This window comes from Ambystoma mexicanum, chromosome 1p (genome assembly GCF_040938575.1).
Source record: "Ambystoma mexicanum isolate Mex_15411 chromosome 1p, UKY_AmexF1_1, whole genome shotgun sequence".
Classification (NCBI taxonomy): Eukaryota; Metazoa; Chordata; class Amphibia; order Caudata; family Ambystomatidae; genus Ambystoma; species Ambystoma mexicanum.
Genome location: NC_090921.1, coordinates 963,311,847 through 963,335,802, shown reverse-complemented (window position 1 = coordinate 963,335,802; position 23,956 = coordinate 963,311,847). Strand labels below are relative to the sequence as shown.

The 23,956-nt window shown below is 50.5% G+C and overlaps 1 protein-coding gene across 5 annotated transcripts in view; it reads right to left on the bottom strand.

The window, feature by feature from the left end:
• Positions 1-23,956, bottom strand: part of SLC7A6 (solute carrier family 7 member 6) — an 874,508-nt gene that overhangs the window by 430,035 nt on the left and 420,517 nt on the right. For all 5 annotated transcript variants that reach the window (XM_069653635.1, XM_069653642.1, XM_069653626.1 and 2 more), the window contains one exon: positions 23,494-23,617. In XM_069653635.1, coding sequence (XP_069509736.1) covers positions 23,494-23,617 — 124 coding nt within the window. The remainder of the gene's footprint in view (positions 1-23,493; positions 23,618-23,956) is intronic.

Sequence of the window (23,956 nt, the reverse complement as noted above, 5' to 3'; positions counted from 1 at the left end):
TTGTTGATAAGGGTAGCTTGGGTCTCTGGCTTAAACCCCCATTGTCTAAGCCAAGCGTGCCTCTTAATGACGGTGCTCTCTGCTATGAGCCGGCCTGCATGATCTGCGGCGTCAAATGTCATCTTTAGAATGCATCCACGGCTCTACCCTCCGACGCGATCTGGGCTAACTGGCCCTTTAGTGGTTCCGGTGCGGAGTCAATGAGAGCAGCTACCTGCTCCCACTGGTGGCAATTGTAACTTGCCAGCAGAGTGGTGGTATTGGCGATTCTTGCTTGGTAAGCAGAAGTGGAGGCCACTTTTCTTCCTAACCCATAAATTCTCTTGCTCTCCTTGTCTGGGGGAGCTTCAGATGCTCATAGAGGGGTCCCCGCCCTTTTCCTGGTGTTAGTGACTACTAGCGAGTCGGGCTTAAAATGACCCATTATGTATAGTGGGTCTGACTGGGCGGCTCTAAACATCTTCTCAATTCTGGGGTTTACAGCCCTGGTGAGATTAGGGGTGAGGAGGGAAAGATCAATTCTGCGTTGTATGGATTTCAGAATTGGAATGGCTTGGGCAATGGGTTTCTTGTCCCCCATGATCTCCTCTGCAAAGTCCCTCTTCTCTTGTGCCCCTCGAGTATCTATGTGGAAGTGCTCTGCAGCTCTAGCTAAGACCTCATTAAGAAGTGGCTGGTTATCTACTGGGGAGTCAGTAACCTGTGGTTCTTTGCGAACAGGCAAGTCTATATTGTAGACTTCTGCCTCGTCTTCCTCCTCCTCACCATGGCCCTCGTCATCTCCATAATAATCGGCTCCTGTTTGGTCGTCCAATATTTCTGTGTCTGGATCCTCACCATACTGCTGGTAAGGTTGGATGTAGTAAGGGTCTGAAATCAGGCAGAGGTCAAACAGAGGTCTCTTATTAGGAGGCTGGGGGTCCCTGGATCCTGAAGGAGCAGAGTTGTCAGGGGCACTATGATAACTAGAAAAATAATCAGGTTTTTTTTCGTAGAAATCAGCCATAAAAGATATCCTTCTCATCACCCTGTCTATGTCTTCAGAGCTCCATTCCCTGGAGCTGGGGATGACCACCTCCTGTTGAGGCTTCTCTCCTATTCCCATATCCTTTAGAGTGGGAGGGATAACTTTAGTTTTAGTGACAGGGGTCTTGGATGTATCTGTATCTGAAGACCTGTGAATGTCCTTGTGTACCTGAGGTGCAGAAGTAGAGCATGATGACTTTCTGCCGTTTGTCCCTTTCCCCTTGAGTAGAAGAGTGTTTTCCTCATGTTTTCACCTTCTCTGCACCTCTTGACGCCTGGCGTCGAGATTCGGGGGTGTGTAGGGTACTCTCAGAATCTTTCGAGTGTGCATGTCGACTTTCGGCGGCAGACGAACGGGCTGCCGGAGCCGACTGTAAGCGTGCAGCTTGGGGGTGGAGGTCGGTTTCGTCATCTGACAAACCTACCTCTGTGACTTTGGGGAGCGAGGCACTTTTCGCAACTGTGGATGGTTGCCTTGTGTCGTGAGGCGATCTCGACCTGGAACTCCCAGAGGACACCGATTCCGTGGACCGCTCTCTACGTGCCTCCTTTTTGCGAGAACTCGACACGCATGTCGAGTCCCGGTTGGGATTAGTGTGTTTAGGTGTAGTAGTAAGGGTAGCGCTCGTGTCGCCAGGTGTGGTCCCCATAACTGCCCTGCCGGACAATCCTCTGAGGTCGGGGACTAGCGCTTGGGTGTCTTTTGACGCCCCTGTGCCCTCGCCGTCCGAAAGGGCGGCGTCGCTGCCATCACTGAAGGCACCCACCGCTTCCATGGCCTCAACCTGCCTGGCGTGGTGGGCCCAACCTTTAGTGGAGCGGTCCTTTAGTGTTTACGCCTTAAAAAGGCTACACGCTCTGCAGTTAACTTCGGGGTGGTCCCTAGGCAAACAGAGATTACAGGTGGCGTGTTCGTCAACCCAAGGGTACTTGCGGTTGCTCTTGGGGCAAAATTTAAATGGAGTACTCTCCATATGTCAGTCACCTTAAGGCAGCGGGCTAGTGTATGTAGGAAATATTGAGTGTGAGTATGTTTCCACCCCCCACTCTCCCTTACTTGCAGGGCCGAGGCCAGAGGCCTTCCGAGGCCCAAAGTTCGTCATGCAGTCTCGACGGTTGTTTGTTCTTCTGACCGGCGTCGATCTTCGGATCTTGACGTGGGAGTGAAAGAACGGGGAAACATATATATATATATATATATATATATATATATACATACACACACATTTTTGCAAAATGGCTGAAAGCCAGGGAACTCCGCACAATGCTTCCGACCAGTATGGCGGAAAAAAACAATCTGAGGGTCCTACACGCGTGAGGGATCATGGGTACAGTGGACGTCACACTAGGGATAGTATTACTGGCACGCCCTATGTCGACACCCATTTTCGAGTTCGAAAAACAAACTGTAATACTCTGCAGCTTCCACTAGATGTCAGCCTATGCACAGCATGTGATCTAAGCAGATTCAACAAGTCCCAGAAATATAATTACAGCAGTCTGCACAGAGATAAGTCGGTCACTGAGAAAAAGTGTCATCACAGGGTGGAGGACACAGAGCCTGATTATATCATGGGAGAATCCTGGACTCAGGGCACACAGGATAAGGGGAGCCAAGAGGAGTGAGATGGTTTTTGAAGCCCTGGAAGAGCTAGAGGAGTTCCTCTGTGAAGATGAAGACTTAACCCTCAGCTTTAAGAGGGTCCTAGCGGACTCGCTGGTGCAGGCAGTTTCCCAGGGGGTTAAACTCCTTCAGGACAGGCTGCAGACACTAAGCTCTCATTGGCAATAAAAGCCAGTCCAAGCAAAAGATGGCCAAAGCGAAAGGGTATGAGAGCGCAGGTGAAGGTCCATCCAACATACACCCTCAAGAGAGGGTTGAACGACAGGCGAGTAATGCGACCTGGAAAAGAAAGGCCTCTTCTACTCCCCCAGGTCAAGAGAAGGGGATAAGAGGGAAACCCCAGAAGGCAGCTGACGCATTGTAAAAGCTTAAGGAATCTTTCCCATTGAGATTGGCCTCTTACCCCCCTGCCCCAGTGGTGCAAAATATAGGGGATGATTCCAAAATGGCCACTGACCCAGATTAGAAGTGTCAACGGCTGCTCCTCCTCCCCAGAACGGTCATACGTGGCATCCACCACTTCCACGGGGGCCAAAACTGTGGGAGTGTGTGGCGGAAGACCCCCACAATTGCAGGAGACAAGAGGGGGCAAGATTGAAGCCAGAGACAAGCTATGCAGCTCCCCCGGAGACAGGAGAGGCAGAGGCAGCCGAAGGGGTGCCCGCAGCAGACCAGCCCCGCGTCCCAAGGCAAGACCGTAAGCAGGACCGGCGGCATTTCTCCCACGCCTCACAGCGAGAACTGCAGCTGCAGATCAGGACCGGGAAGACGGGAGAGCAGCTCGCCGTCTGAGGAAGGCAATAGATCCAGAGCTGGAACAACCACGGCGAAAGGGTGACAGGGAGAGAAGAGGCGGTGGGAGATGCGAGGAGGCAGTTGGGGAAAGAGGAGCCAGCCGTGCCGCCCCCCCCCCCCCCCGTGAGGAGCAGCAGGGTGAAGGGAGCTGGGACCCTCCAGAGTAGGAAAACACCCCAGAGAAAGGCAGCGAGGCGGACCCAGATGGGCCTCAAAACGGAGCAGTGTGCGTAGAAGGGCAGAAGGAGCCGCAGAGCCCGAAACCCTGTGCAGCGACAAGGACCGGGGTAAGCAGGCCCCCACCGGCAGAAAAAGCACAATAAGGTGGCCCCATTCCAGAAGAGGGGCGCAGACACTCCGAAACGGTGCAGCTGACAGAGTAACCAGAAAAGGCAGGTCCCGCGGCCACGAGGCATGACCAAGCAGACCTAACGGAAGAGCCGGCCAAGGAGGTCTGGCAGCGGACGCTAAGAATCAGCAACCAAGTAAGGAGTCGGGAAGGAAGGGGGAGGAGAAGGAGAACATTATGAAGGCCCCGGCCTGGGAGTAAGAAGGGGCCAGACCTGGTCAGTGAGTCAGCAACCAACACTGGTGGGAGGACACCCAGGACTGGCAGCGAGCGAACGAGATGCAGGGCCAAACTGCCAGCAGGACCAGGCCCCAAAGACAAGAGGAGGAGCAGCCCAGTAGGCAAGGCAACCCCCCTATCGCCACGTTGGAGCAGGGGACCCCAGGGCCGAGACTGGGGAAGGTCGGGAAGAGGAGGCAAATTAGGTGCAGGACAACAGATCTCCCCCTCCCCCGCAGTGTGGAGAAGGGAGGAGGTATCCCTTGACAGTACGGCACGTTCAGCCTGGGACATAAAGAAAGACCCTAGAGAAGAATTAACCCCTCCCAGTAAGTAGGAAGAAGTGGGAAGGGTCCTAAGACCTCCACACCCTGGTGTTAAGGCAGGAAACGGCCATAAGAGCTGAAAAGAGACCACCGTGAGCGGGACGAACCGCGGACAACGTGCCCGGGAGACAAGAAGGGCAGCAACAAGCAGAAGAAAGTGGGAGGCTCTGAGAGCAGCAAAGGGAAAAGCAAGACTAAGGCCCTGGGACAGCTACGCAGGTGAAACCCTGGAGCAATACACCATACACGGGTCCCCTAAACAGGACTCGGCTCATAGGACCCACCATAAGACCCCTGATGTCCAATAAATCGAAAGGCAGATCTGGGTAGGGCACCCCACCACTGGGGGATGCCCCAGGTACTCTCACAACAATGTGGCCGGCGCTAGAACCGAGAGACCAAGCAAGCGAAGGAGGAGTGGACAAGGCAACAGAGGGATTGCGAGGAGGAAGCAGGCAACACACATAACAAAACAGGACTTAAAAAGGATAGATGCTCAGACTCCAGACCACGCTAGCCAAAACTTTCCAGGAGGAATCAAATTCTGCACTGGGTGACATGACGCAGGAGGTGGCCCAGCTAGGAGAATGTGCAGATACTCTAAAAAGGGGCCTGCGGGAGGTAGAGAAAGACTACAGACAATAGCAAAGCAATAGATCATCTAAACACAGTGACGCAGAACCTGGAACAGGAGGATCTGGAGAATAGATCAAGGAGAGGGAAAATATGGATAAAGCGACTGCCGGAAGAGATACAGGACAAGGTTCTGAGAGAAGAGGTACAAAAAAACCTTTGCCGGCACTCTTGAAGGCAGGGTCGGGGTGGGGGGGTCAGAACCCTGGCTCAGTGGAATTGGACCGGATCCATAGAGTGGGGCAGCTCAACAAGGGTCCCAATGCCAGGCTGAGAGATGTTCTAGCAGCCTTCACGCGATACGGCCAAAAGGAGGCAGTGCTCAGGGCGGCCAGGCAGCAGGAACCAGTGAAGTACGAGGGGCAAAAAATAATGCTGTTCCAAGACCTGCCAAGTAGCACGCTGACCAAAAGGGAACTCATGGGCCACATCCTGAGAGAGCTGACTAAGAGGGGCATAAAGTACAGATGGACATTCCTATTCGTACTCGTGTTTGAACACGAGGTAATGCAGAAAAGGGTCTCCAACCCACAAGAGGCAGCGAACAGCCTTGACATGGAAATGGAGGATGAGCCGGCGAGAGAGGTACCTGCACGATCAGAGAATAGGGCGAGAGCCTGCCCCTGGGAATGGACTGTGGTGGGGGAGCGTCGCAGAAAAGCCACACTCAGGGGTCTGGGCACAAGAGGGGTGGGGGGGGGCGAGAGGCATGGAGGGATAGGGAAGATCCCACTCGTCCTTAAGAATGAAAGTAGGGGGTGGTGGACACTTGCATAATACTCACGGGGCAGGGGAACAGGGAGTATAAAACATTGTGGAACAAGAGAGGGTGGAAGCACCTGGGGAGAAGAGGTAGGGGGGACGGGGAGGGAGGGTAATGCTCATTCTAAAGTTGGGGCAGGGAATGAGTAGGGACCAGAGAGGGGAGAGGGGAGGAGTAGGCAGCAGGGTGACAGTGATGGGCAGAGAATGCGAGAGCGTAGGGCAGGGTAAAGGGCAGTGGGGCGCAACCAAGAAGGAAGAGACAAGGGGGCGCATGGCAGGGTGAGAAGGAAGTGGAAAATAAAGGGGCAAAGGAGGGCATGAAAGGGATAGGACGGGTACAAATGCATGACGCATAATGTGAGGGGGCTTAACACCTCCCTCAAGAGGAAAAAGCTTGAAAAATTCACGAAGGCAATGGGGCCAGTGGTCTTGGCGCTACAGGAGACCCAACTATTGGGACAGGATTAAGGGCGCCTTAAATGGAGGGGTTACACGCAGATGTACAGCACCTCGGCTCCCCCCAAAAAAGGGCAGTTGGCACTGGGATTTAAAATAGTCTCGATTTTAGGGTGGAGGGTGTTATCAGGGGCCCAGGCAGGAGATATATGCGGACACCTTGTACTGTTCCCCTGCAAAGGGAATGCCCTGTATTTTCTTCTCCTCCCTTATTGCTTGAAGCAGGGGCTCCAAGTAAATCGCATGCACAGTATCCATGTTGGCACTTCCAGGCACATTAAGCAACATTGAGCACTTACGTATGTGTTTAACGTGAAGACCAACGTCTTTGGAATTTTAAGCATAGGGTTGGGGAGTTGGAAACCAAAATAGCAAAGGTATTAAATATAAAGTTTGTTGTGCCCCTTTCAGGCACAAAAAAGAAACATTAAGCAATACCAACAAAATAGCTAACGTGAATACTTGGTAGTTGGGACAACAAATGACAAAGGATTTGAAGGATATATTTTGTCAGTTGGAAACATGAACTGTGCAAAGTTTTTAAGCACATTGTTTATGTTTTGGCACTTTTAGTCAAAATAAATAACATTAAGCACTTACACAGACATTCTTAACATGAGGAATGGGCCCCCAAAGCCTATGGAACTTTTTAGCCTATAGCTGAAGATCCTGAAACAGATTGCAGAGTTACGAGGTACATATTTCATATGTTCACCCTTTTGGGCATATTAAGCAAATAGAAGCACTTCCAACAAAGTACTAAATGGGAATATTTTAGAAGTTGGATCAACATTTGCTTGAGCATAGAATTGAGAGTTAAAGACAATGAATACATAGTTTATAGGTATGTGGTTTATGTTTTGGCACATTAAGGCCTGAACTAGTGCTTACTGTACATAATGTCCAAGTCGGTGCACCAAATGCTGTGCATTTGAAGAACATTTTTGGACAGTTAGGAACACGTGCAGCTTATGATTTGATATGAAACTCTTTAAGACATTAAGTAATATTAAGTGTGCCAAGAAAAGTGCTTAGAATGAACGATTTGCAGGTTTGGCCAGAAAATAAATGTCCTTTCCATTTATTATTGGGAAGTAGGAAGCATGTAATGCGCAGTGTTTCAGGGTAAACGTGTTTAAGTTTTGGCTCAGTTTGGAAAATTTAACATTACCCGTTTTTCCACAGTAAATGTTTTAGAATGTCCTCAACTGGAGCCCTCTCTGTCAGGGTGAGCAGCACTCTGTTCCAGCAGATTCAGGGGAGCCCTACCAAGCTGTGGATGACGGTTGACTGTGCCCAAGGATTCAGGGCTGGGAATCATCATAAGAAGGCTTCTCCTGGTTGAAGAGGCAGTGATTTGACTGGAGCAGCACAGAAGTCAGCAGCAAAGCATCAAGTCTAAGCCCGCAGCATGCCTTATTGTTCTCTCAGCTCACCAGGATCATGTCCATAATCAAGCAAGGAATGGCCTCAAAGGCCACCCAGATGTATATATCCGCAGGGCTGGGGTTACCAATTATTGGCCATGCAAAATTCAAACAATTGGTGGCCATCCAACTTCCTCGGCATCACACACAAACACATAAAAGGATGTTTGGAAGACCTCTACGTAGCCAAAACTGGATCCCATTTATTCCCCATGCTTTTGTGGGCTCTGTGAAGAACACACCAATGCCAATAATCATCATATATGGTCAATGCCAGGAACAAACCGTTAAGTCAGTGGTTTGACTCACAGGTCTTAAAACAATGAGGTAGTCAATCCATTTCTAATGGCACCTAATGGTCCACTGTCAAATGTTGGAAAGCGGTTGAGCAGTATCGAAACTGCTACTCGCTTCTCATCAACTTTAACTGTAATCTCACCTGGAGGTCCCAGAGACATTTTTTTAAAGGAATTAATTAGGTCTCATTTGTTCTTGTAGCACTAAAATTACGGGGTATTCATCCTCTCAGGGATGCTGCTTTTTAGCCTCACACTGTAAATACCTAGGGCCTGATTCACAGAGGCTACATTTCATACAAATAATTGTACCTCACTGTAAAAAAGAATGGGCACAATAGTGTCATCATGTAAAAACATTTTTTTAAAAATTTCTCGGCATAAATCAAACACTATCCGGGTGAGCAGATTCACCCAGGGACAAGAAAGAACAAGTTACTTTCTTACCTGGTAACGTTCTTTCGATGGGATGGTCCGACGACGTATTCCATATCTATGACATGTAATCACCACAGCTGTGCTGCTTCGAAAACTTTTGTCTGCGTCTGCGTCCTGCGTCGATGACGTCGATGCGCCGTCGTTGAGGACCTCCTCCGACGTCCGACGTCATCCGATGTGATAAGTAGGACGCACGACGCCCGTAGCCTCAGTTGTAGTTTTTTTCCCCCAGAACGTGTGACATTAGTCAACTGCCAGTCAGACACAAAGCCTTGCGGAACGTAAGCTGCAATCGCAAAAGAAATTCTGCAGCGGGGAAGGCAGGGCGGGAGCGATATGGAATACGTCGTCGGACCATCCCATCGAAAGAACGTTACCAGGTAAGAAAGTAACTTGTTCTTCGAGGGGATTGGGTCCTCCGACGTATTCCATATCTTTGACAGACTCCCAAAGCAGTACAAGAGCAAGGAGGAGGGAAAGAATTTAGAATCAAAATTTAGAATAGCCAATCAAATAGCAGAGCAAAGGACCGCCTTGCCAAAGGCCAGATCCTATCCTCGGATGGAATCGAGGGAATAGTGATGTACAAATGTATGTACTGAAGCCCAGGTGGCTGCATCACAGATGTTGCGAATAGGAACACCCCTCTGCAGGGCAGTAGATGCAGCCATACCCCTGGTAGAATGGGCCCGCAAGCCAGCCGGTGGGTCCTTACCCGCCAAGCGGTAACACTCCGAGATGGCCAACATAATCCAGCGAGACAGTCTGTTTCGTCACAGCTTGCCCCAAACGCTTTCCAGCGTAACCAATAAAGAGTTGATCGTCCACTCTGACCCGGGACATGCGTGAAACATAAAAGCTTAAAGCTCTCCTAGGATCAAGCCTATGGAGCCTCTCCTCTTCCTTACCAGGATGCGGAGGAGGATAGAATGCCGGAAGAACAACCTTCTGGGCCAAATGAAATTCCGTCACTACCTTCGGAAGAAAAGAAGGACGAACTCTAAGGACAACCCTGTCCTTGTGAAATACAGTGAAGGGTGGCTTAACTGAATGCCTGTAACTCTGCGAGCGGAAGTAACCGCAACTAAAAACACAGTTTTCAGAGTTTTCAGAGAACAAGGTTTAAATCCCAACCGGGCACCAGGAAAGGTGACGGAGGGAACACATTAGTGAGCCCTTTCAGAAACTGTGAAATTAAAGGGATTTTAAAGTAAGAACACTCTTCAGACGAGCGCTTAAAGATGGACAGCGCCGCCAGGTAACCTTTAATGGTACCCACTTGCAAGCCCCTGTGGGCCAAAGAAAATAAAAAGGACAGAACCATTGGGATGTCACATGCAAAAGGATCCACATTCTGAACTCTGCACCAGTCGCAGAACTTACGCCAACGGTACAGAGACTTTGTTGCTGGCCTTCGGGCCGAAAGCAACACCTCCATCACGTCTTCAGGGAGGTCCCAATCCTTATACATCAACCTTTCAGAAGCCAAGCGTGAAGGTTGAGGGATCTGACCTCTGGATGGAGAACCTGACCCCCTCCCGTGAGAGCAGATCGTCTCGGTAGGGAAGATGACGTGGAGGGCAGATGGACAAGTCGAGAAGGTCCGGGTACCACGTCGTCCGAGCCCACGCCGGGGCAATGAGGATCATCCGGGAACCGAACTTCCGTAACCTCCGCAGCACTTGCGGGATGACGGGGACTGGAGGAAACGCGTACAGCAGCGGGAATGACCACTCCACCACGAACGCGTCTCCTAAGGCGCCTTTTGGAGGAAATTCCCGCGAGCAAAACCTTTCACACTTCCGGTTGACACTGGAGGCGAAGAGATCCACATGAGGGGTCCCCCAAAGGGCGAAGATCTCCAGGAGAATCTCCTGAGCCAACTCCCACTCGTGAGAGATCGTGCTCTGCCTGCTCAGAGCATCCGCCGTCACGTTTTCGTCTCCGGCCAGATGAACTGCCGAGATCGAAACTTCCTGCTGGATGGCCCAGAACTCGAGCTGCATTGCCTCCCTGCACAGAGGAAGTGACCCTGCCCCCCCCCCTTTTTGTTGAGGTAGTGCATGGCCACTGTGTTGTCCGTCAGGATCAGGACACTCTTTCCTCGCACAGTCGGCAGAAAAGCCTTCAGGGCTAGCCTGACGGCCCTCAGCTCCAACAGATTGATATGGAGTCTGGACTCCGACGGAGACCAACGACCGCTGACTGTCAGCCCGTTGGCATGAGCTCCCCATCCCGTGAGGGATGCATCCGTCACGATCGTCACCTCCGGCCAGGGAAGCCAAAATGGAGCCCCCTTCATCAAGTTGCCTTCGACGGCCCACCACAGAAGGTCCCGGGCGACCGAGGGCGGCACCTGAACCGGGTCCGACATCCTGTCGGAGTACTGCGACCATTGCGTCTTGAGTGCCCACTGCAAAGATCTCATCCGTAAGCGAGCCTCTGGCACCAGAAGAATGCAGGATGCCATGAGGCCGAGCAACCTCAAGAACTCGAACACTGGGAGCGTCTGGGCATGCTGAAACTCGTGCACCATCTGCTGAATGTGAAGCGCCCTCACCTGGGGAGGAAAACACTGCCCCAGGGAAGTGTCGAGCACTGCTCCGATGTACTGGAGCCGCTGTGTTGGCGTCAAATAGGACTTCTTTAAATTGAGGGAGAAGCCCAGCCTGTGAAGGGAGTGGCAGGTGACGGACAGATGATCCAGGACTTGCTTGGGAGAGCTCCCCCTGATCAACCAATCGTCCAGGTAGGGGTAGACGTGAATCCCCCCTTGCCTGAGATGCGCTGCCACCACCACCATGAGCTTGGTGAAAACCCTCGGGGCGGAGGTCTATCCTAACGGCAGGACCCGAAACTGAAAGTGCGAGTCGCCAACCGCGAACCTCAGGTACTTCTTGTGCTTGGGATGGATCGGCACATGGAAGTAAGCATCCTTGAGGTCGAGAGACACCAACCAGTCCTGAAGCTGAAGGGCCTGGAGGACTTTAGAGTAACCTTCTTGAACTTGTCCTTCCTGAGGAGTTTGTTCAAACTGCGCAAGTCCATGATGGGTCTCAATCCACCGTCTTTCTTCGAAATCAAAAAATAAGGGGAATACCATCCCTTGTTCCTCTCCGCTACAGGCACCAGTTCTATGGCACCTTTCTCCAGCAGGGCTTGAATTTCCTGCGCAAGGAGCGGATCCGGACTCTGCAAAGAGGTTCCCCGGTGGATTGCCGTGAGGCTTCTGCCGAAAGGGAAGACAGTAGCCGTGGGTTATGATCTCCAGAACCCACACATCTGAAGTAATGGCACGCCACTCTACAAGATGCTGCGCCAGCCTTCCCCCAACCGGCGAACCATGGGACATGCCCTCATGACTGAGAGGTAGCGGCTGCGTCGTTACCTGAGGGCAAAGAGGCAACTGCCCGAGCGGCCTTGGCACCACGGGTACCCTGTGGTCCACCTCTGGTACCCCTGCGTTGGCCTCTTTGACTGCCAGCTCCTCTCGCTTTACTGAAGGACGAGTAATAGCGAAAGGAACCACCCCTCCATTGCTGTCCCCTAGGACGAAAAGGCGGAGGTTGGCGAACTGCAGCGCCCAACGACTTCACTGCAGCTTTGGAGGTCTGCAACCTCTCAAGGCTCTCGTCAGCCTTGCTGCCAAAAAGGTGTTCACCGTCAAAGGGCATGTTGAGGAGCCGGGACTGCACATCAGGAGCAAACCCCGACTTCCGCAACCACGCAAACCTGCGTATCACGGTGCTCGCCGCCATGGACCTGCTGACGCATTCAGCCATGTCCAAACCCGACTGAACGGACTCACACATGGCGTCCTTACCATCCTGGACCATAGCAAGGAAACCATCCCGTTCGTCCCCTTCGGGAATATGTTCAGCCGCTAACGCAACACAGTTCCACAGAGTGTGTGTGAAACGAGACAAGGCACAAATGGAGTTGGCCGCCTGAAGCACCATACCCCCAGAAGAAAACACTTTCTTCGCCCAGCCATCAAAACGTTTGTCGTCCCTATCAGGAGGGATGGTAGGGTACGACGCCTGCTTTGCCGGGGCCGTAGCCGCCTGCACCACCAAACTCTCCGGAGTGGGGTGCCTGGTCAAGTAGCAGGGGTCGCTACTGGCTGGACGGTATTTTCGCGACAAGGACCTGCTCACCGCCGGGAGATTATCCGGAGCAGTCCAAGCCGCCGCCACCCTTCTCTGTAGAGCCATATGAAACTGCAGTACCGGGTCAGTTGGGGGACCAACATCAAGGATGTCCGTGAGATCATCCTGCAAAACTCCCCTGGGGGAGCAGACCATCCCAAGTGCTCGGAAACTCTAGCCATAAGGCGCCGGTACGAGGAATCGGCATGAGAGCCAGGCTCAGGCCTACAAAACTCCACCTCCGGAGAGGTGTCCAGTCCACTGGCATCATGCAGTGACTGTCTCAAATCGTCAAACTGACTATGGCCCGAGACCATTTCATCTGGAACCTGACTAGGAACCAGGCCATCAGAATCCTCATCCACCTCCGGAATATATTCCAGGTGGCGAAAAGAAGGCACCCGAGAGTGCTTGCTCTTAACCAGAGCCTTCCTAGGGGGTTCCCCCGTGCCACGGGGTACCTCCGACACCCCGGCGTCGAGTGAATCGGCGCCGGCGTCGAGAACAGGCATCTGCGCCGAGAGGATCGGCGTCGATTAAATCGGCGTTGACGTCAGATGCAGCGCCGCCAGCATCGACGACGTCGACACAGTCCTCGAAGCCGGAGCTCCGAGCGTGTCCCTCGACGACCTGAGCTTCGACGGCTTCCTCGGAGCCGGAGCCTCGAGAAAGCCTGTCGACGCCCTCGACACCTCAGACGTCGATGTCTTCCTCGAAGACATCACAGGTGCACACGGTCTCGCATGCGTCGAGGACCGGGACCTGGAACGGGTACGTCGAGAACGAGTCCCCTTGTCCGAGCGGGACCTCTCCCGTGACTCGTGCCGACCACTCTTGCGAGCGGTGTCTCTCGACCTCTCACGGCCGACCCCAATCGGGGGCGCGGACGGCTTAGTACCCTGCGACTCGAGAATCGCCAGCATTTTCTTCCCGAAGGAAGCCCATTCCTCTGGCGTCGCACGGCTGGTGGGTTAAGCGACGTGCCGGGGAGAGTCCTCAGAAGAGGACCTGGAAGACGACCGCTGTCGCCGCTTCCGAGAATGCCTCGAAGAGGCCGAGGAGTGGCAAGACCGACTTCTAGAAGGAGACCCACGAGACTTCTGACGATGACGCGGAGAGTCACCTCTCGAATCATCTGTCGAAAGCCCCGCAGACTTCGACTTCTGGGGCTTGGACACCCGACCTACTGACAACAACTTCTTACGTTCACGTAAGGCTTTGGACGTGAGCGACTGGCAGTCGATACAGTCATCCGTGTCGTGGGCCTCCCCGAGGCACCAGAGGCAGGCGTCGTGCGAGTCCGTCACCGACATCTTGGACCCACACTCCCCACACTTCTTGAAGCCCGGACGCGGGGTCGAAGACGAAGTAGAAGACATCTTCACACAAAGGATTTTCTCACAAAAATGAACAGGTTCGAAGAACCGAGAAGAACAGAACTCCAAAAAGTCGAGGCGTAACCGAGATTCACGAAGCAACACGTTCGCGGAAAAAACGGAACTGAAGCTACGGGCGTTGTGCGTCCTACTTATCACATCGGATGACGTCAGAGGAGGTCCTCGACGACGGCGCATCGACGTCATCGACGCAGGACGCAGAAAAAAGTTTCCGAAGCAGCACAGCTGTGGTGATTACCTGTCATAGATATGGAATACGTCGGAGGACCCAATTCCCCTCGAAGATCTAATGTCCGTCCCTGAAACAGACCATTGGGAGATGAGGGGCCACTGTAGCAACATCATATCCAGATGGGGCTTGGGTACCACTGAGGTACATGATACCATGAGACCCAGCAAGCGCAGAAAAGCCAAAGATGGAAAACCTAGACCATCTTGAAGCTGTACACCACACTGTTCTCGGGTGTGAAACCCCAACCTAGATGAGTGTCCAAGACCGCCCTGATGAACTGGAGGGATTAGGACAGCGAAACCTGTAACTTCTTGTAGATCAGGGAAAAGCCCAAGCTGTACAATAGACTGCACGTCTAGTACAGATGTACAGACGGTAGAATAGCTAGCAACTTAATGAAAACCCTGGGTGCTGAAGAAAGACCGAAAGGAAGGCCTTGTAATGACAATTTCCCCCATCTTGAATAGCTGATACTTTCATGTGCTAATCAACGAGAATCACAGGAAGTAAGCATTCCCGAGATCTAGGGCAACTAGCCAGTTGTTCAGGTCCAGGGCCTGAAGGATCTGAGCTAGAGTGACCATTTTGAACTTGTCCTTGTGCAACTACAAGTACAAAAGCTGCAGATCTATGATGGGTCTCAGACCTCCGTCCTTCGGAACCAGAAAGTAAGTGGAGTACCAACCCCTGCCTCCTTCCAAGCAGGGTACCATCTCTATGGCCTCTTTTGCCTGCAACAATGGATCTCCTGCAGCCGGGGAGGTTCCATTGGCAAGGGTTGGTGGCAAGGAGGGGTTTGGGGAAGGGTGGGGGGGCATTCGGTCTGGAGAGTGAAATCCAAGCGGGAGGAAGCATCTCTGCGGTACGATCTGCAAAGTGCCCAGGCGTCCAAAATGGTATTTCTCCGTCTCTCCACACTGGGAAATCCTGCCCCACACAGGGGATGAATGGCAGAAGTTCTTGACAGAGGCTTCGCGCTTGGGGTTGCAGAGGGCAACTAGGAAAAAGCACCTCCTCTAGGAACACAGCGACACCTACCCCTCTAGGGATGATGTCCTTGCCTGCCCGAGGATGACTGGCCTGTACCCCTGTGGGCATAAGAGGCAAATGGATGAGAACCCCTGCCCCTCAGATGCTGTTGCTGCACAGTGGGAGGGGTCAGAAATGAGAGGCGGACACAAAGAGTTAATGTTCTTAATGATGGGGAAGGAGGAGTGAAATCAGAGACAGTGACAGGAAAATCCTGCAGAAAGCATTTTGGGAGAAAAAAAGCTAACTGGACATGTGTAGGTGGCTAGGGGGGTATGAAAACTTGAATGGTATTTTATTATCAGGTGGTCTCTTACCCTTGCTCACTTGCGCAAATAGAAGCATAATGCAGGTTAGTGGTAAATCATGGGCTCAATCCCACCTGTATATAGGGGTTGAGGGCCTTCATGTCTCCGTAGACGCTTACATTGGTGCGACCAAAAGTTAATACGTGGCTCCTACAATCAAGATCTCGAGTTCTTACCAACACACACACACACCACAAGGTTGGGAGGTATTACCACAGAAGGTGTCAACCAAATGGTCCCTCACCATTAGTCATTTTTATTACTTTTCAGGATGGCAAAACAATTGTCTTTATCATAACAGTGATTTAAGTAAGTCTTTTTAAAGCTTCTGAGAGACAAAATATTCAATAGGACCAAGAACTTCATATGACCAAGTCTCTTTTCAATACACCAATCTAAAGTGAGTTTTCCGGTACACTCTCCTGCCAGGGAACTTCTCAACTCCAACTGAGAACTCTTAAAATCCTAGTTTACTCTCCTGCCAAGAATATCCCCCTCTTGGCTCAAATAGATCCCCCTGGTGTACTCTCCAGCCAGGTATCTGCTTCTAAAAAGGTTTCAATACCCGATACCCTTATAAGCCTTCTCTGCAACATTCACTTTCTCCTTAGGCATCACACAATAGAGCTTTTTCCAATGGCACATTTTTGCTGACTTCAGTAGTTACATGTGCCAATCTCCCCCATACTGACATCTCATATAAATGGGCTTGTTCAAACTGTCAACTTCTTTCAATCTTTCTCGACTCTTGGCAATGCTTGTTCCAGATTTCCCCCAACTGACATCTCATGTCAGGAGAATTGTATAAATGTTGCCTCTTTATTCCTCATCCAATCTTGTTTGGCTCTTGGCAACGTTGGTTCCAGGTATCCCCCAACTGACATCTCATATCAGGAGAATTGCACCATGTTCTTTTCTTTTAATTATAATTGTTCGGCATTCAAAGGTACTTTGAGTGCTTTTGACCATATTCATACGTCCTGGGGCACTCTCAGATGCTAGGATGACTCACTGGTTTCACCATACAGCTGCTGAGATGTGCTCGCGAGGGGCCTGCACCCTTTCCTGAGCAGTCTCTCTGTAGCTGTCCGCATCCGCTCTCTGTCCTTTGCCACCCAGCTGTAGGACAAAGTCTCCTCTTCCAGCCCTGCTGCACACTGTCTACTCTCTCTATACCAGAGTTCCTCTCCTCCAGTCCCACATGCCGCCAACCCTCTTCTGGTGAGCGTCTTTTTCATTCGCCCCATGGCCTTCCATAGGTTTTCCTGTGCCTCTGGTCATGCTCCCTGCTCGGTGCACCCTGCAGCCTTTCTTCTCTCCACTTCATTCACTTCTTCATTCCTGGTGTTCTCCTTGCCATAGGTGATCTGGGGATTTAAATGTCGAGCATAACTGACAAGGTTGATGACAACTAGACTGCGAATTACTTTAAGAGTCACAATTCCTCCACATGAACTCCCTTGTGGCTCTTCCTCGTCACAGTACTTGGGGCATTCTGTGACTTGGAGTTCCAATAAGTGATAACTGATTATGAATCACATTGTTTAACAGTTGTGTTTAAAATATAATCACCAACAGATGTTTCATATGTTCTAGGTTCATTATATATACACACATGGAGACTGAATAGGGTTTTGTTTAAATAAAGTGGGGTATAGAGTTTTGCAATCAGAGTTTAAAATAATAGCAGCAAGCCATGAACAATTCCAGAATTAAAGGATCTTCTTTACAATAAAGAGAATTATAAAGCTTTTCTCCCGGTGCAGTCACCAATCGCCCCCGACAGCTATCTCCTCCCGTGTGACCCACCCTCAGGGTCATGATCGGGTAGCGGCTTCCGTCCCCCGGTCACATGGGAGGAGACCTTTGGCTAGGGTTCAGTGATGACTCTGCTGCAGGATTCATCACAACAGCCAGCCAGCCAGCCCAAACTACTTGGCTGTTGCCTTAGAGGCCTGAAACGTTTGCAACAACTTGTCAACCTTGGCACCGGACAAGTTCATGCCATCAAAGGGCATGTTCAGGAGCTTCTCCTGGACGTCAGTGGTGAACCCAGACATCGGCGCACAAGAAAATCTCGCCAACACAGTGCTGGTAGCCATCAACCTAGCGACGCAGTCTGCAATGTCCAGACCAGACTGCAAAATCGAACTGGAAGCCTCCTTGCAGTCAAATTAAGGCCAAAAAACGGTCTGGTTTTCTCCTTCTGGGATGTGCTCTACTGGCTTTGTTAACACCGACCAGAGACCCAAGGAGAATTTGCCCAATGCACAAAAGGTGTTGACGTACCAGAGACCCAGGCTTGAGCAGCGGATAATCTTTGTGCCCCATGCATCCAACCTTTTGCTCTCCTTACCCAGGAGCAAAGATAGAAAGGTTGTGGATTTGAGGTTTGCCATAGCAGCCTGAACCACCAAACTCTCTGGAGAAGCGTGGGAAGAGAGGAATAAGGGGTCTGAACAGTCTGGCCTACGGTTAACTAACACCGGTTTGGCCCACAGCTTCACCACGGACCCCTCTAATGCTTAATTGAAAGGCAGCAAGGTCTCCTTAGGACCCTCGTCCAAAATGTTGCACAGGTCACACTGCACCGTAGGCCTTGCGGGGTGTGACAGGCCAAGAGAGCCAACTACCTTTGCCATCAGGCACTGAAAAGCCACATGTGATTTGCCAGGGGTGGCAGTAGGCACCATGTCGACCTCTGGCAAGGTGTCCAGGTCACTCACTTGCCTCCTGCAAGTTGGCTGCCAGATCCACCAAGTTACCCTGTTCTCCATAAAACTTGCCTGGGAAGTCTCTCACCTCCCTGAGGTGGAAGGGCTCCAGACCAAAAGTGACATCACCCTCAGTCATTAACAACCTCCCAATGTGACCTATTTCTTTACTGGGAGCACCATTGGACCTGGACCATAAGCAGCTGGACAGATGCCGAAGACGCAACGGTGCACCACTTTCTCGTGATCTTAGCACATTGCCCTACAGTCCTGCCGGCTCCTCCAAGCCTGGTGGCATCCGTAGGCTCGGCTGAAGCCAGAAGTATCGGCACCAGGGGCCGAAGCAGCATGGTGCCGCAGCTACCGGTGTCTTGGTGAAGATATTGAGTATCTTCAAACGGAAAGACTCCCATTCCTGTGGTGAAGAGAATTTCATCAGAAAAGGTACCTGCAGGACCTCTTCCTCCTGGGCTTCCTTTGAGTGATGGCTCCTTCTTCCAGGGCTAAAATTAGTGACGCCGGAAAGAATCAGCAGGTGACCCCCCACCTCTTGCAGTGCTTCTTTTTGTCCTTCCAGACAGGTAGCCTGCTCCACGGGACCTTATTCTGTGACCGGAGAACTCTGGCGGGTCTGCTTATCCCTTCTCTCCTTGTGGAGAACGATGAACAGCTTCTTCATGTTCTCAAGCGTGCCTCTGGGGATCTGACGGCATGACGCACAGTCCTTCACCAAGGAAGTAAAGGCATATGCGGTTGCAGGTCTGACAGACATTTGCCAACTGCAATCCCACAAAGGTTTGAACCCCAAAGACCTTGTCTGATGCGACATCACGACAAATTTGAGAGATGAAGCAAGAGTTTACGTAAAAGTGAATACATCGCCACAAGCAGCGTTCCTCGTAGCGAGCAGAGTGCACAAAAAAATGAACTGAGGTCATGGGGTACAGCGCCTCTATATATTCTGTCCCCAGCGCCTTGCTCGGTGCGTGGGATATAGCGGCATTGGGTAGAACAGAATGGGAGTCACACTGCGCCCCTATTGAAGAGCAGGTGGAGCTGGGAGATGGACATCTTTGGGATGAAGGAGTCCATTAGAAAGGGGGAGGGACACTGGGTTAGAAAAAAGGTGCACAACACCCAAGCTTCCTTCTGTCTGTAGAAAAGGACTAGCAGGGTGAGACTAGGAATGGCCCCCAGGGTGGGGGGCATGGCCAGGTGTTCATATACTCACCCACTCTAATTCAAAACAATTTTTTGCTATGCACCTAAATACTCTGGTCCTGTACCCTCAAACAGGAACTCAGTATGGCGGCAGAACTTCGAGTATGGGCTGTTAGGGTTTGCCATGATCCCACTTTATTTTTAAATTGCTTCTTTCCATTTTTTAGAGGAGATATGGGTTGAAATCGAGCTATGCACACCAATTTAGAAACTTTCTGGCATTTGCTCTCCCATCGCACCACAATGATAGACTCCAACTGGCGCAAGGGACCAGGTAAACCGGGAACATGTAAGTGAAATGTAAATCTTAAGAAGATACTACTTAAAGACGCATGCGACATGGAGCTTGGCTAAGTAAAGTGCACAGGATGCTTCACTGACTAACAAATCTCAGGTTTATTACCCACCCACGACCCAGGATATTGTTCACTTTAACTGACCAAACGCACTACCATATACTAAACCCAAGTGGCTTGCAGATAGATGTTTAGCCCATGCAGAAAGTATAGGTCTTAAATGGTGCTCTAAAGCTATCAACATTGGAGGATGCACCATTAAAGGGTTATTTGTTAATGTAACCAACTAAAAGCATCATACTGACTCTACTGTATAAGGCTCATTGTCCAAAGCCCTACAGTCCTAGAGTTTTCTGGGTTGAGGGGCCACATTTGTGGCCTGGGAATACTAATGCAGTTTCCCTGTTCATTTCTGCACAATTGTATGGAAATACATCATGTCTCTACCTTTACTATCCGAGGTTGCTTATTGAACTGCTTGGTGATCGATTTGGGTTTCCACACAGGGAATCCAACTTAACCATAACTATAGTTGATATTGCCAACTCTAATATATGGGATAAAGTGCCCCTCTACCCCAAGTAGGATATGGCTAGTCAACGAGCAGCTCAGTGGCTAAATAAAGAAGTTTGACTGAAGCCACAATCCACATGCGAGCATGCATGTCTGGGGGGGTGGGGGGAGAGCGGGTTGTATGTATAGTCGTTCCAGGAATATTGTGCATGCTTCCTCAGATACATAGCATATTGTCAGTGTGTATAGTTTACTTTTAAGAGCATATTCTTTGGGCATATGTATATTGATGATAGTCTGTGTTAAAGTCTATGCATACTCAAACAACAGACTTGCGCATCCTTTTGCCCTCAAGACCCTCTGCCCAAGTTCGAATAACAACTATTTTTGAGAGTTTGAAAGTCCAACCTAGAGTTTGTCTGATGAAATTTTCTAAACATTTGCAGAGTGCACTAGTTTGAGCTAAGGGCTAGATGCATGTTGAAAATTGAAGCAGACTATTTCAATAGATTTCCCCCGAAAGCAAATCTTTGGGGGTTCAAGGAAAACCAAATGCAAAAAAAAGACATTTTCTAGCATTGGTTTATTCTCATGACAAAAGCCATCTAAGTTCATCAAATGTGGCATGTGTATCCGGTTGTGGCAATCCGATTTGTTGAACAATTCGGCTCAAAGTCAGAATCAGAAGTTACATTTAAATGTTTTATCACTTTTCTATATGAAGTGACATATAACCTTAACTAAAATGACACCAGCATTCCTGGACAATATTTATTTAACCTTACAATACATACCCTGCCTGAGCCCTCTCCATACTCCACTCTGCTATCTCCGATACTCTTGATGTTCTCGTCCCTGTCATGAGGATCCACTTGAAGCCCAACGCCAAGTGCAACTCCTGGTACGACTCAGACCTTGCCACCCTTAAACGCAAGTGCAGGGTGGCTGAAAGGAAATAGCACGCTTCTTGTACATCCTCTGAAAAACTGGCCTGCCGCCTGCTCCAAAGGCAATGCCGGCTCTCTGTCTGCACCAAGAAGAGAGCCCACATCCAAGACTGCGTCTCTGCGGCATCTAACAACTCAGCCGAACTCTTTAAAATCTGCAAGGAGCTGGCCAATCCTGCTGCAGTCTCTACCTCTCCTGTCCCCTCCCAGGCCACCTCTCCTCCTTCCTTCTCTGCCTTCCCCCTGTTCTCCCCACATGAGGTTTCTAGACAAGTCTGATCTATGAGTCTCATCAAAACAGGTTCACCCCTGTTCCTCCAAAACCATCAAGGAACACATTGACACCTTGGCCCCTGCTCTGGCCGACTTCTGCAACCATTCCTTCGCCACTGGGGTCTTTCCTTCCCCTCGAAGCACTCCCTTATGCACCCTCTTCTTAAGAAACCCTCTGCCGACCCATCATGCCCGGCCAACTATCGCCCAATCTTCATCATTACTTTCCTTGGCAAACTCCTGGAAAAGCTGGCCATCTCCCAGCTTAATCTTCACACTGAATCTGTTGGTTGTCTCCATGACAATCAGTCTGACTTCAGAGCTGCCAGAAGCACGGAAAATGCTCTCCTGCACATCCGCGAAGACCTTCTCTCCAACCTCGATTTCAACACCCCCTGTGTCATCATTTTACTTGACCCATCTTCTGCCTTTGACATGGTCAACCATGCCATCCTGCTCAACCGTCTCCGTGATAACCTGGGTATCACCGATCAGGCCCTGGCTTGGCTGAACTCTTTCCTCTCTGATCGACCCTTCCAGGTCCAACTTGGGTCCTTCCTCTCCTCTAGCTCTACCTGTGGTGTTCCCCAGTGGTCTAACCTCTCTCCCTGGCTGTTCAACCAATACCTGGCACTTCTTGCGCACCTCATTGCTGCTCTCTGCCCCAACTTTCAGTGCTATGCGGATGACACCCAACTCATTTTCAGGCTCCCTCCTGCCACTTCTTCTCCCTCTCTCATCTCTGACTGACTGCTATCCAGCAGTGGTGTGCCGCCAATGATCTCTGCCAGTAAGCCTGAGATTTTCCTCATTGGCACACCTTCTCCCTCCTTTCATGTTACTCTCTGACAGGCCTCTCTTGGCCCTCTACCTGCTCCCACCTGTGAGGCTGAAAACCTTGAGGTCATCTTAGACTCCACACTGTCCTTCTCTCCTCACATCTGACGTCTCTAAGAAGTCACTAGCAGCCGCACTTCCTCTGAGGTATTCTTCCTTTCGTCTCCTTCCCCCAGAAGCCCACTGTCTCCAGAGCTCTAGTTCTCTCTAGGCTGGACTACTGCAACAGCCTCTTGGTAAATCTGCCTGCTTCTACTCTCCGCCCTCTGCAACTCATCCAAAACAGGACTGCAAGACTTGTTCTTGGCCCCAAGCCCAGGGATCGTATCTCTCCTGGACTAAAATCTCTGCACTGGCTCCCAGTGACTGCAAGGATTAGGTTGAAAACTCTCTGCATTGTCCACAAGGCCTTCTGGGGTCTGGGGCCTCAACACCTTCAACCCCCTCTTCCTAAATACCTTCCTTCTCGAGCTCTTTGCTCATCTGCCTCCAACTCCCTCAGTCAGTCGCTTCTACAAGCAATGAGTTGTGGGTAGATCTCTTTCTTCGCTGGGGCCTCCCTCTGGAACGGTCTCCCTGCTTCCCTGAAACTTAAGGAGTAACATCTCCGGTTCCGGAAGCACCTCAAAACCTTCTTTGCTTCGGCTTTCTCTCCTCCCCTCCCCTGCTGAACTCCTCGCTGAAATTGAAACTGCACTGGTCACCTGGCCACCCTATGATCTCGGGACCTTTATTTATTCTTTTACTGTCGATCCCATGTACTGCACTGCCCCCATGCCCTGCACTTTTTTTTCCCCTTCCGCTGCACTTGCGCAATCTTAATGTCACTTGGCCTAGTAGGATCATTGTCTCCATCTTCCCTCTGTTCCCCCTCCCTTGCCTTGTCGCGCCTTGAAACACTAAAGGCCTGTTATAAATTCCATATCATACTTTGTAGTATGTATCAAACAGAGTAAGTGGCCAACGTGACCAAGTGTTGTGTAATAATAGGTCATCAAAAAAGTGCAGAGGGGACTTACTAGTGATCTAGAATGGCATTTTCATAGAGAAAGGAGAGTGTGTATATGCTCACATAAAAGGTTTTGTACATGGGTACTAAAGATTCAGCTAACAGATTGCAATGTAGTAATCTGTATAGTGGAGTTTGGAATCAGATTTTTCCTTCTCTATATTTTATAGATGTTGTATATAACATGAACTAGGATTTTGGATAAACCTACTTACCACAGCGACAGCATCACTGGCAAGAATAGCATTCATATCCAGAACTGCATAGTAGGCAACATTGGTTAATATATAGATGATGGTCACAAGGGGCATAGAGATTGCAATAGCCCAAGGAAGGTTCCTGACAACAAAAGTAGAAAGAAAGTCACTTTAAAAGTAATGGAACATTCAGTGTTATTACTTGCGATTAACAAGCACAGAACTACAGTATAAGACACTACAGTGGCAAAGTACTTTAGCTAATAGAATGTATTGTGACATTTTCATGCTGAAGTGGAAAATGGAATAATCACTGCATTCGAGTGGGGTAGACTGGGGCAATTAAAGGTTCTTTTAACAATGAAACAGACAGCATACTACTTTTGGGACTCCATGATGATTTCATTTTAGGGGGACGAGAACTGGACTGGAAGAGCTGTTCTAAGAGTTAATTTGGCTTAGCCATTCATTTGTTTTCCCA